At 41.1% G+C, this 13,184-nt stretch overlaps 1 protein-coding gene across 1 annotated transcript in view; it reads right to left on the bottom strand.

The window, feature by feature from the left end:
• The window catches only part of Rich (Guanine nucleotide exchange factor subunit Rich), a 46,835-nt gene that overhangs the window by 10,408 nt on the left and 23,243 nt on the right, over positions 1-13,184 (bottom strand). Inside the window, exons 16-21 of the mRNA XM_075875574.1 lie at positions 10,583-10,669; positions 9,622-9,724; positions 8,360-8,454; positions 7,608-7,654; positions 6,678-6,802; positions 912-1,102 (exon numbers count right to left, since the gene is read on the bottom strand). Of these exons, the coding sequence (XP_075731689.1) occupies positions 912-1,102; positions 6,678-6,802; positions 7,608-7,654; positions 8,360-8,454; positions 9,622-9,724; positions 10,583-10,669 (648 nt within the window). The remainder of the gene's footprint in view (positions 1-911; positions 1,103-6,677; positions 6,803-7,607; positions 7,655-8,359; positions 8,455-9,621; positions 9,725-10,582; positions 10,670-13,184) is intronic.

The raw sequence follows: 13,184 nt of genomic DNA, 5'->3' as shown, positions 1-13,184 counted from the left end.
ATATTACCCTCAAATCAATTCATCCTATTAAGATTAAAAGCTTGTTATAAAGGCTTATATGCTCCAAGTATAATAAACTTAAAAATGTTACATATTATAAGGGTCATGACTCACACCCTGCCAAAAGTCAAATCCTGCTACTACTCCAAAGTTGTTTTGACTTCTTTTGAATGGAAAAAAAGGCATTTGCATAGAGGCCCTATTTCAATTTTTTAAAAATATTGTGCAGGTTAGTTGGGTCATGAAAAATATGCCTATATTTCTTCATATATCATATGTACTATTAGTCAAAATTATTCGACCAAAATCACTATTCGTTTCGAATTCGCTTCCAGCTTAAAATTCACTATTCGCACAAGCTTAGACAATGAGCTTTCAGTGACTCACACCTTTCTGTTCGAAATTTTCAGTCACTCAATATACAGTATACTACGTAGTGTTGAACATAACCACATTTCCAGAAGGACTACTGCCAGAGGACTAGACGAATTTATTTAGTTCACGACCACCACATGACAAACTGCACAATGATTACATATTACCCAGTAATTATTGTAGCTGCCAAGAATAGTTATCTACAAAAAAAAAGAGCAGTTCCTCACACAAAGATTTTCCAAACCCTCGAACTGCTATGCTACATCACATGCAAGTACATGCAAAAGCTTTGAACCACATAGCTGATAATAACCAGATAACTCAAGCCTCGTTATAACTAAGTTGCATCTTGCATAAAAATAAGTTCATCATATTAAAAAATTCGTTATAAAGGTATATTCTTAACACTATGTCTATTGCAAGCCTATTCTTCATTTACTTCAATATAAGCGATATTTTGTTATACCCAGGTTCGTTATACCGAGGTTCAAGTGTACAATAAAACCAGAACCCGAAGTATGTGGTTTAAGCCATACAAGCAAATAGGAAGCGGCCGTGTCCAACTGTCCTTGCAGAAGGCACTCCTGGAAGAGGTCCTTGGGGTTCCCCACGGACGCAAACAGATGAGGCCACAGTGCCAGCTCAGTTTTGCGGGCACACTGCACCACCGTCTGGAGGAACACCGGGAACTCACGGATGAAGTCAATCACTCGTGGAAGCAGTGCATCTGCGTACACGCGAAGAAACACGAGTTCCGTTCAACTGTGAGCTCTTGAGGACAGTTAAAAGGCACATTTTTTTTTTTTTTGCACACAATGAACAGATTAGACTAATAGATATTTGCTTAATTCAGGCATTTTATAAAATTTTATTTCTCAAATTTATTTATATACATATTTTTTGCAGCCTTGCAACATCTGAAAAAGTGATATTTTTTGATATTTTTTTGGCAGCGGTGACAGCGGCGGAGCAGCAGACGTAATTCTTGAATGTTGCACATTACAGGCGTCAATTCGACCGTGCTGACAGCGATATTCGACGGACACGTGGGACTGCGCCGCAAGACAGCGCAAGTGTACAAAAGAGGACGGCAGCGCACAGGCTTCGTTCATCGGGTCCTGACTGCGCAGGCTGAACGACAGAGCACGTGACCACCGCCCGGCTATAAAACTACCGCTGTTGCACGGACGCATCATTTGGCAGCGGTGACAGCGGCGGAGCAGCAGGCGTAATTCTTGAATGTTGCACATTACAGGCGTCAATGCAACCGTGCTGACAGCGATATTCGACGGACACGTGGGACTGCGCCGCAAGACAGCGCAAGTGTACAAAAGAGGACGGCAGCGCACAGGCTTCGTTCATCGGGTCCTGACTGCGCAGGCTAAACGACAGAGCACGTGACCACCCCCCGGCTATAAAACTAGCGCTGTTGCACGGACGCATCATTTGGCAGCGGTGACAGCGGTGGAGCAGCAGGCGTAATTCTTGAATAATGCACATTACAGGTTAGCAAAATTTTCAAATATTTCTAAAAGTCTATTAAGACATTATCGCTGTCACCGCTGCCACAAAGAGTGACACTTTCTGTTCGTTGTTGTGACCATTATAAATGACAAAGGATGTTTCAAAACAGGTTGAACAGTTCAAAGATGAACTCCGGAATGAATTTAAGAACTTGAAAGAATCTCTCGAAAGAAGCATGCGTGCAGAAGAGAGAAAACTCCGGACTGAGATCGACGACATGAGGCGCAGCATGGATTTCATTAGTAAAAATCTTGATGATGCTAACTTGCGGCTTGATGCTACTTTGACGGAGAACAGCTCTCTTAAAAAAGAAAATGAAGCGCTCCAGCATAAAGTTCGCTCATTAGAGAGGGAAGTGATGGAATGTCAAACCAGTCTTGTCAAAACTGAGCAGTACTCGCGCAACAAAAACCTTGAGATCAATGGTGTTACGGAAACACCGAATGAGTGTTTGGGAGATGTTCTTGCTCAAATTGGAACAGCCATCAGTGAACCTATCTGCGCGAACGATATAGACGTAATTCACATAGTGGCAACGAAAGACAAGACAAAGAAGAACATTATTGTTCAGTTCGTGAAGCGCGAAAAGAGAGACAAGGTTCTAGAGAAGGCTAAGAAAACAAAACTTACGAGCGGAAGCCTGGGTCTATCGCTGGAAGCTTCTAGAAATGAGGCAAATCATCCTATCTTTGTAAATGAACACATCTGTCAGTATCTAAAGAGACTACTTGGTATGGCAATAGCGCGCAAGCGCGAACATGGCTGGAAGTTTGTCTGGATAAAAAACGGTGCCATTTTTGCCCGTCGCGATGAGACTTCATCCATCGTGGCAATAAAACGCGAGAGCGATTTGAACAAGATTACCGCCAGAGGATAAGGATGCGCGCTCCCTGCGCGAACACTTTGATTGTCCAGATTGTAGAAACATGGATGCTAACTTCGTGCTACCTGAGGACATGCGTGGTATCATATCTGACAACCCAGAGAAGCTTTTCAAGGTTTTCCATCTAAATGTTAGATCCATGCAATGTAAATTTGATGAAATCCACGCCCTTTTAGAATCCTGCAATATTAGTTTCAATGCACTTATGTTCACTGAGACTTGGTACAATGAAAATTCGGATCACTTTGTTTTACCGTCTTACGATCATTTCTTTCTAAACAGAAAAAATTGTAGGGGTGGTGGAGTTTCTATTCAGGTTGCTATACCAGGTTTTGAAATTCTACCAGAGTTTAGCACTGTTACTTGTGATATCGAAGCCATTTGTATTAAGAAAAATAGCAATGTGTTCGCTGTTCTGTACAGACCACCAAGTGGCAACATCTCGGCGTTCTTGAAGTTTCTCGATTCTTTGCTTTCATGTGCCAGTGAAAACAGATGGTTACTAACAATAGGCGGTGATGTGAACATTGACATTGCAAAAAGCTTGAGTGCAGCGAATGATTTTTTGCTTGTATTAAAAAGCAACGGTTTTCAAAATCTTATATCAACACCTACACGCGTTACTCTTTCATCAGCATCTGTGCTAGATTTGTTCATTACTAACCGAAACACTGATGGCATTCTCTCTGGCGTTATCAACAGTGATGTCAGTGATCACCTACCTACATTTTGCATGCTTAACCGTAACAGTTCATTGCAACAAAGGGATTGGCCTCAGCTCGTGTACAGGGATATATCGTCTCAAGCGCTAGAGGTGTTTCGGGATAAGATTTCTAAAACAGATTGGAGGGAGGTATTTCTTCTTAAAGACAGTAATAAGTGTTACAAATTATTTATAAAAATTTTCAAAAAACATTATTTAGAGTCATTCCCATCACGGACATACCGTAAACAAAAAAGGGTGCGCAAACTGTGTATCACACATGAATACATCAAGCTTATTGACCATAAGAATAAGCTTTTTGCCAACTTTCTTAAGTCTCGTAAAACGGAAGAATTAAAAGAGTTTAAGAAATTTTGAAATAAGTTGAATAAAGACATAAAAAAAAAACGAATATTATAAGCGTGTATTTGACAACGATTGCTTGCGTAGTGGTAACAAAGTGTGGAAAAAAATAAACGAGGTACTAAACCAGAATACCAAGGATTGTACGATCGACAACCTCGTCATAAATGACAAAACTATTGGCGGGACCGAACTTGCCAACCTTTTCAACAATTTCTTTGTTGAAATTGGAAGTAGCACCTACTGTCACGAAGCTGCTAATCGTATCCCGAGACTATCCCACACAATGTACTTGCAGCCAACATCTGTCCCTGAAGTGACAATGCTGTATCAGAAGCTTAGGAACAGTCGTAGCCGCGATGTGGATGATTTAGAAATAAAACCAATCAAGTACGTTATAGACTTAATTGCACCAGTGCTTACACACATATATAACGTCGCTATCTCTACTGGGCTTTTTCCAGACAGCATGCAGGTGGCTAGAGTTTCAGTGATTTACAAGAATGGAGACAAAAATAGCTTAAGCAACTATCGTCCTGTGTCAATATTGCCCATCTTTTCAAAGGGACTTGAGAAAGTAATAAATTGTCGTATTGAGAAATTTATTACAAAATACAACCTATTAACAGATCACCAATTTGGCTTCAGAAAGGGACGTTGCACTGAGACAGCACTTCTTGTTCAAAAAGAGAAAATATTACACAACTTTGAAAATAAGGTCATGACACTGGGTATATTTCTAGATTTTAGTAAAGCTTTCGATCGGGTAAACCACTCAATTTTATTTGAAAAGTTCGAACATTATGGGTTACGTGGGACAGTGTTACAACTTTTTAAATCTTATTTGAAAACGTGCTACCAATATGTTGAACTAAATAAATGTAAATCACACCTTAGGCCTATTGAATATGGGGTTCCTCAGGGTAGCATACTAGGACCGATTCTCTTCCTTTTCTATATTAATGATATTGTAAGAATCTATGAGGATTGTAAATACATTATATATGCCGACGATTGCTCGGTACTTCTTGAGGGAAGAGACTTGGAGACCATAACACGAAAGGGTGATACATTCTGTCATAACTTACAGATCTGGTGCAAGTTCAATAGGCTTACTTTAAACGAATCAAAAACTAAATGTGTGTTGTTCCGTGCCCCGGGCATTTTAAGAAGCATCAACGATTATATAACTCTCGGGCCATTTAAAATCAATATCGAGAAACATATTAAGATTCTTGGTGTAATTTTTTCAGAAAATATGTCCTGGAATGAACATGTGAGAACCTTATTGCCGAAATTAAGCAGAGCAGCCGGTGTATTAAGCCGAAACCGTCACACTTTTCCTGTTAGCATTAAAAGAATGTTATATTTCGCGCTCTTCAACTCTCACTTATATTATTGCACGCTAATATGGGGAAACACTACATTATCAAACTTACAGCAAATATTCTTGGTCCAGAAAAAAGCACTTTGTTCAATAGAAAACGTCTCGTTTCTAGAACACACAGAACCTTTATTCCACAAACATAAAATTATGAAGATTAACAACATATACAAGCATAAACTACTGAGAACATACAAAAATGCCACATTAGAAAGAACACAGCTATTCGAAGAAATTGCAAATCTTCGAGCAAATACAATTTCCTATCCTTTCAGGTATCACCCACCATACCACGTTCCTTCCTCGCGTACCCATTATAGGAAAGAAAAACTTGATTATGTACTCGCAACCACACTAAATGAACTAGAACAAAGAAATGTTGACATTCCTAATTTTACTAACAAAGCCTTACTAGATCTGTTTATGTAAATATATTAGAACTACTCATGTTTGTATATTTACAGTAGCTGGTTTTACTAAAGTGATTGTAACTTAAAACATACATTGATGTTTTTTTTTTCATTAGAACAGCGTAGTCTACATAACTACTTTTGGTAATCGCATTGTATATACTGTGGCTATATAGACTTGTTAGGTGTTTTGCCCTGTCACTACTGCTGTACGGGTGATCAGAGCTTAGTCAAGCTGCGCAAGCGCAGCTTTTTTCTCTGGTCCCATATTTTCGCAGTCACAATGTGCTGTATTGTCTGAAGCGAAAATAAAATTTGATTTGATTGATTGATTGATTGATATTTGAAGGGGGTTGGCTCTATGCACTGCTCATGCAGAAGCCTATCTCCAGTTCCACCCGCATAGAGTCATACATAATACGTGTCAATGTCTCCTTCCCATAGCGCGAGTAATCACAGCTTACAATGGGTTAGGGTGAATATGGCAAAAGGCCAAGTCAACCAAAAACACTTTATTGCCAATCAAGTTGCCCTTATATGGCTTTTATCCTGTCATCTTTCCCCCTTATGTACAGTACTCACAAATAGAAACACAAACATTTAGAGCTACATAATGCACATACTTTCGTTTTCAGCGTCTGCAGTTTGTGTCATGTCAGCATAATTTTGACAGAACGCTTGCGTCGAAGTGAACATTACTTTTACCAGCCATATTTGCGGCGATGTGACGTGGTTATCACGAGCAATAGCCCACAGCAATTGTCAAATTGCGAAAAAAACTGACCTATCGTACTGGAAGGAAACATTGGGAAAAACGAGAAACCAGACACAGGAGGACACATACAGAGCTCTCTGCACATGTCATTTTCTGTCTGGTTCTCCATTTCTCCTGCTTTTTCCTTCCAATATGTCATACCAACACGCCCAAGCAACCACTTAAACTGATGTCTCACTTTAATTTGCGAGTACTGTGCAGCTCTGTACTTATGCCGCGAAATAGATTTGATTCAGATCAATTGAACTCAATGCACTCACCTGGAATGGGCTCTGATGACATGGCCTCTTCTTCAAGCACCTCATGCAGCAGCAACTCCAACGAGTGGTGGAAGTACGGCAGTTCAGCGCAGCTGCGCGCTATCTCCCACGCGTGGTAGCCCAGGCTGCAATAAGGAAGCACAGGGCTCGCAATGTCGTCACTCTTCTCAAGAGGTTCCTCTCCAGGCGTGGGCACAGGCAACAATCAAGTACAGCACATGGATCACTCGGTGGCAACCGTGCGTGCACTGAACAAAATGCTCGTGTTTTGCAAAAAAGAAAAATTAAGATTTCAAATAAGAAGTTTTTTGTTTCTATAGAGTTGAACATTGAGCGAATGTGGAAGTTGCTCACACAAATGCCTTACACAACGCACACTGCTGGAAACATCACTGCCGTTAGCGCGCAACTTCGGCTCTTCATCCGATGCAATGCGTGCAATGGCGCAACCAAAAAGCACCATGAAACAAAACATAAAATAAGAAAAAGAGAGGGAACTTGCCGTCAGAAATTATCCCAGTACCATGAACAAGCGTAACGCTAGTTTTGCAATAAAGAGCTTTCTGTTATGTTTCGAATAAAATACAAGGTACTATATAGTACTACAAACCTTATATGCACTACAATGCCTGGAATGTGTCGAAACAGTGTGGATGCAAAGTATGTAAAGACACACGTGGTTTACGAGAAAAGCGGCAACAGTGGGGAAATAAAATGCACATCTTCACTTTTCAAATTAAAAAAATGATTTCATCACAAGCTGTTACTTTCATAAAGTTGGTAGCTAAGAATGTTGCAAGAGACACCAATAATGCTATGTAGCACTTTCGTTCTCTGCTGCTACTTCAAGGCTAGCTTTTGTTAACTTCCACATCGAACACTGATCACTATGCTACCTGCCAAAACCTAGGAATGAAAGTGTGCACTCACTTGCGGCATAGCAGCTGGCGAAGAATTAGATGCAAGTAGACTTGACTCTGAAAGACAATTGCAGCAATGACTTTTCAATACAGTGCGATTCGGCAACAAATCCCAGCATGGGTGGAATGGCTGCCAATCAAGAAAGCTACAAATGCGCAATAGCTAAATGTACATAGTACGAAAATGGATGTTTATTCACTTGCTAAAAATTAAACTCAGGAAATAATAGTGTAGACCACAAATGAACTTTGCTTAAATTAACTTCGCCAAACATACCTTAACATTGCCAAGAAAATTGGCACGCACAAACACACTAAAACTCCATCAACTCAAAACTGTCAAAAAAATTTTAAAAAAAGGTGTCAGGCAAAAAATTGCAACACGAAGTGGAACACTTCTTCTGATGGAACGCAAAAGGTCAGATGACACCTTTGGCTGAATGTAAGTCTGTCAAGGCCATTTCAAGCTGCAGCAATAGAAGACTGCACACATTGCATCCAGCATAAAATTAAGATTTCTCACCCGAAAATACCAACGTTACTTGTCAATCGATACCTATTACTACAAGCTTTATGAAAGCTTCCAAGCCGTGGCACAAATGCCCACAATGTGAACTTAGGATAGTTGAAAAGACTTCGCTTTGTGCAGTGAAAAAAAAAAAAAAACGAAGGAAAGCGACAGGGTTGCTGATTTTCGTTACAGTCAATCAGCAAGCCTAACTTTCAGTGATAGATTAGGAAATCGTGGACTGCTGAACTTACTGACTTGGAGACAACACAAAGAGGAAAAGGTTCACTGCCACAGAGTGCTGTGTCGCTTTCTGCACCGAGGACCACAGCTTCTTCAAAAAGCACAGCTGAAACAGAGGAAGACAGTTACACTCTGAAGCCTGATATAAGCCTGTCTTCATTTACACTCAACCCTCGATATAACGAACACAAATATAACAAATTAATGGTACTAACGAAATACACAAAGAATAGTCTTGCCCTAAATACAGTGTTACCAATACCATTATAAAAAAGTTTGGGATATAATGAAGGTAATTTTGTGTCAAATGTGACTTTGTTATTAGTGAGGTAATAGTGTATTCACTTATACACTCAAATCTCATTATAACAACATTGTATTTTACACAAAAATAAGTTCGTCATATCCGAAAAATTCAATATGAAAGTTTGTTTACTCTTAACACTGCATCTGTTGCAAGACTATTTTTCATTTACTTGGTTATAACTGATAATTTGTTACATTCATGTTCGTTATATCTTTTAACTATTGAGGCATTGCAGAGGGGAGTATGTTACAGCTTCTGTTCGGGGGCTCCTATCTAACTAATTGAGAATGAAGACACTGCTTTCCGTGGCAACTACATACTTCTGCACTAATTCAGAAGGTGCTCGTAACATTTAAAAGCAGGTTATAATCTATTTATCACAATATAAGCCGCCTTTCATTTAGTAGGCCGACTTATACGAGCACTTTAAAAATTTCACAGATTCACGAGCTACACATTTAGGACATCTAAAATGGGCACTTAAGTCAATTTTTTTTGCCCCTGTTTATAAGTACACAACTAATTTGTAAGTGGGACTTTATCAATTCTTTTCAAGCACGTTAACGATTTCGTGTCAGCTGTGAACTTGTCCACTAAACTTTTCCTCCGTTAGGTGCTCAGACAGACTTAAAGATTACACAACTGCAAAATCTACCTTTGCTGTAGTTCTGAATTCATTATGAAAGGTTCCCATCACAGCACATGAAATGATAGTTCAGTGTTCAGTTTTCAGGAATTACCACCACGCACACACTAGCAACAGTTTTTAATAGAAATTATCATTCGTGAACAGAAATAAACAAATAAGAAATCCCAAAAAAACACTCATAGTGTTTGTGCAACAGTTAAACGGGACAACTCTGATTCAGCTCTTTGAATGGTTTCGTTTCTGAAAGTAGCCATACAGTGAGGAGGTCCCCTGCCGCTAAATCTAAATTGAGCACAATGGCTGCATAGCCCGCTCACCGAGGGGGTAGATATGGACAGCAATTGGCAGCATGATACGCTTTGCCATGAAGGCATGCTTGGCACCGGCAGTGTCGCCCGGCAGGAACAGTGGCAGCCACACCTGCATAGCCAGAGGGAAAGAGACGTAAGCCTGGTTTGAGTACCTACTTTATCAGGACCGTACAATGTTGCATAGCACCGTATCAACACAGCAAATATGATACGACCACAAGCCCAATAGGAGAGCTCACCTTCGTGGAAGATGAAGGAAAAAACCAACAAGTAGCATATGTCGAAAACGTTACGTGGAATGCAATGCAGCAAAACATACAAGTTTATGGGATGCTGGAGACTGAAGTGGTGACAAACCATCAAACAAGGATTGTCAATGGAGCCAATGTTTGAAAGACGGTTGTGTTCATCACAACAGCAGGCGCTTTGATTAGAAGTATTCATCATGCTCACTCTTACTGAACTTATAAACTGAAAGAGGAGAGGAGCAAGTATGCGAGCAAAGAAACAATGGGAGAGGGGACAGAAGGTGCAAAGGGGAAGCAACAAAAGTAAGATTCGATGTAGTGTATTACAGTGGGAATCCAGAGAAAACAGTCCTGTTTTGTTCGTTCAAGAAGTTGTACAAACAACAAACTGGCAAGTATTTCCAGGAAAGCAGGCACTGCCAATTCGTGATGCCTGGTATTTTGAAAATGCAGGAACTATGCAAGAACTCATTTCAAACGTCTGTTTAAAAAAAAGAGTGCTCCAATAAATAATACCCCTTCAAAATGCAAACACCACGCTGGTTTGATGATGCCTTATCAATACACAGCTTTAGTACTGCTGCCACCGGCTAGAAACAGGGACAGTGCAAAAACGTTGATGGAATTAAAGGTCTGTTAAGCTTCGTATCAAGTAGAACAATCTATCGAAAGCTTGAATGTAGCGAACGCACTACTCTAAAGCACAACGCTGAACATACCTGCATACCATGGACACCGCACGCAATCCACAGCGCCTGAGTCAGGTGCGGCATTCGAGACTCGGGGCAGCTCTCGGCCACCCAGACCTAGAAAAATGGATTGTGGAAGGCATCAGCGCTGAAGGGTCTAATTTCGGATACTGCCGGAAAAATCAGGAGTGATGGGTATTCCCCGATCATATCATACCGATTTTGATTGCTAGTGCCAACAAGCACCCATATATTTTTATAGAGGAAAGAGGTACCCCAAAATGGTGCTTCGTGGTGTGAACACTCACATTGAGACCAGCGACCTTTCCTTTCAGCTCTCTCTTCTCTGTTCACCATGTTGTCAAAAATATAACCGTTAAAAATTAATCTAGAGCTGGCTGTAGAAAAGCTGGTAAACTATTCAGCATGCATTGAGACTTGGCAGTAATTTTCCATGGTATTGAGATCATGGCTCATCATTTAATGTTGAATATGAAGTAAAAGAAGAAAAAAAAAACAAGTCAGATCTCTTCAAAAAAATCCAGGACACCAAAACTTGATCTTAAAACCTGTGGGTTCTTGAAAGGAGGCACCACGCTCTTGGAACACACAAACACAGCATATGCAGTCCGACCAATCCAAACAGGACATTTATTTAACTATGTTTGCATCCCCGATATCACCAGCAGAATTAAACACATCGCTATTGTAGGCGACAACCTAAGAACAAATATTAGCTCCACCCATGAGGCTGCATTGCACGCCCCACCCCAGTGGTCTAGTGGATAAGGTATTCCGTTGCTGATCCGCAGGTCGCGGGATCGAATCCCGACTGTGGCAGCTTCATTTCCGATGGAGGCGGAAATAGTGTAGGCCTGTGTGCTCAGATTTGGGTGCACGTTAAAGAACACCAGGTGGTTGAAATTTCCGGTGCCCTCCACTAAGGCGTCTCTCATAATCATATGGTGGTTTTGGGACGTTAAACCCAACATATAAATCAAGGCCGCATTGCACTTATTTTCCATGCCTTCACGCTACAAAGGAAGTAGTTCCCGAGCAATGGCGATAATTTTCACGCATACAACCATATCATGCAAAACGTCATTGATATTGAAATAAACAAAACCAAAGCTCGATAAATTAACTTGTGAAGGCACGGAGTTCAGCGTCGGATTAGCAATATATCTTTTGTTTAAATCGCAACCCTCCCCCCTCTTGTGCTCATCTCGGATTCCACGATGAAGCAATGTATATCTCTCGAAGGCAACGTTTCTGTGCAGTACCTATGGAGGTACTAAAACAAACAATGCCACATTTAACATCACGTTTAAAACAAATGAAGCGTTCTTTTGTGGTTTCACAAAATGAGACAGGAACATTAATTAGATTTCATAAGGTAATTTACAATTTTTGGTTGTTTTACGAAGCTTTTGCTGCCAGGTTTCTTCGCTGTCTTTTGTAACTAGGCAACTTTGCATACCTGCCAACTTCGAGGATTCTTAATCCAGGAAATTTCCGCAATGAGAAGGTGGTGGGGGGGGGGTCGTGCTAAATTATTTGCCCTCTTTTTTTTTTCCCACCCAAAAACAAAACAAAACAGAAAACATCGCGAAAACAAGAGGGGGAGGGGGTCCGATCTCCGATCGCTAGTGCAAACATGGGCTTGGAGTGGCCGAACACACGAGGTTATAGTTTCCCACTAAAGTGAGAGCCTCAAAGGAGGAGCGCAAATGCTCCTGAAATTTTGCGTCATCAAAACAACCAGCAAAATCTATTTCCATCAAAACAACTCACGTATGTTTTCCTGGGACACACATGAATGGACGGGACGGCGCAGCTGGCTGCCGCAAAAGCAGGGGTCGAAGCTTTTGCTCTCTACTAGATTCTTTGTACAGGAGCGCCAAAACGCTTCTATCCTTTTTTACATCATTACTGCCTTTAATCTACCGCTGCATTACGGTAATTACTTGAATCTAACGTGCACCTTTTTTTCGGTTAAGCGAGTTCATAAATCGCATGCGCGTTAGAATCGAGTACGAAAAAAAAATGAATGCGGTCATTCTATTGCCATCAGCATTTCCAAAATGGCCGCCCCCTATGTGCGTCGGCATGGCTGTCGGCCATTTCTGTCTATGTGTTTCCCATGTGCGGCACTTCGTACAAGTGCTGAGGAGTTCGTCATCTTGTAGTGCATTAGCATCGACGGCATGGAAGGGCCGACTTCAAAAACTCGACGAGTGCACCACGATGCCGCTTTTAAAAGAAAAGTCATCGCGTGTGCAGAAATGGACGAAAATCAGGCCGCATCGTGGTAGTTCAGAGTTCCCAAAATGTGCTTGCGGGACTGGCGGAAACAAAAGCAGAATATTGTCGACAGCAAAGATTCACGCAGAGGCATCAGTGGACCACAGCAGGGTCGGTTTCAGCAAATTGAAGACCTGCTCGGCGAGTATATGATTGAGCAGTGAGCGGCACAGCGGCCAGTGACGACAGAACTGCTCCAAGTGCAGGCTATGCAGTTAGCCTTAGAAAAAGGGCTAATGTGGAGCCAGTTTAATGCGAGCAGGTGCTGGCTAACTAACTTTATGAAGAGGAAAGGCTTTTCCCTCCGAAGGCGAACGGGCATATGCGA

The sequence above is a fragment of the Rhipicephalus microplus genome, chromosome 10 (genome assembly GCF_043290135.1).
Source record: "Rhipicephalus microplus isolate Deutch F79 chromosome 10, USDA_Rmic, whole genome shotgun sequence".
NCBI lineage: Eukaryota > Metazoa > Arthropoda > Arachnida > Ixodida > Ixodidae > Rhipicephalus > Rhipicephalus microplus.
The sequence above is the reverse complement of the archived record's forward strand: the minus strand, read 5'-3'. Positions and strand labels throughout refer to the sequence as shown.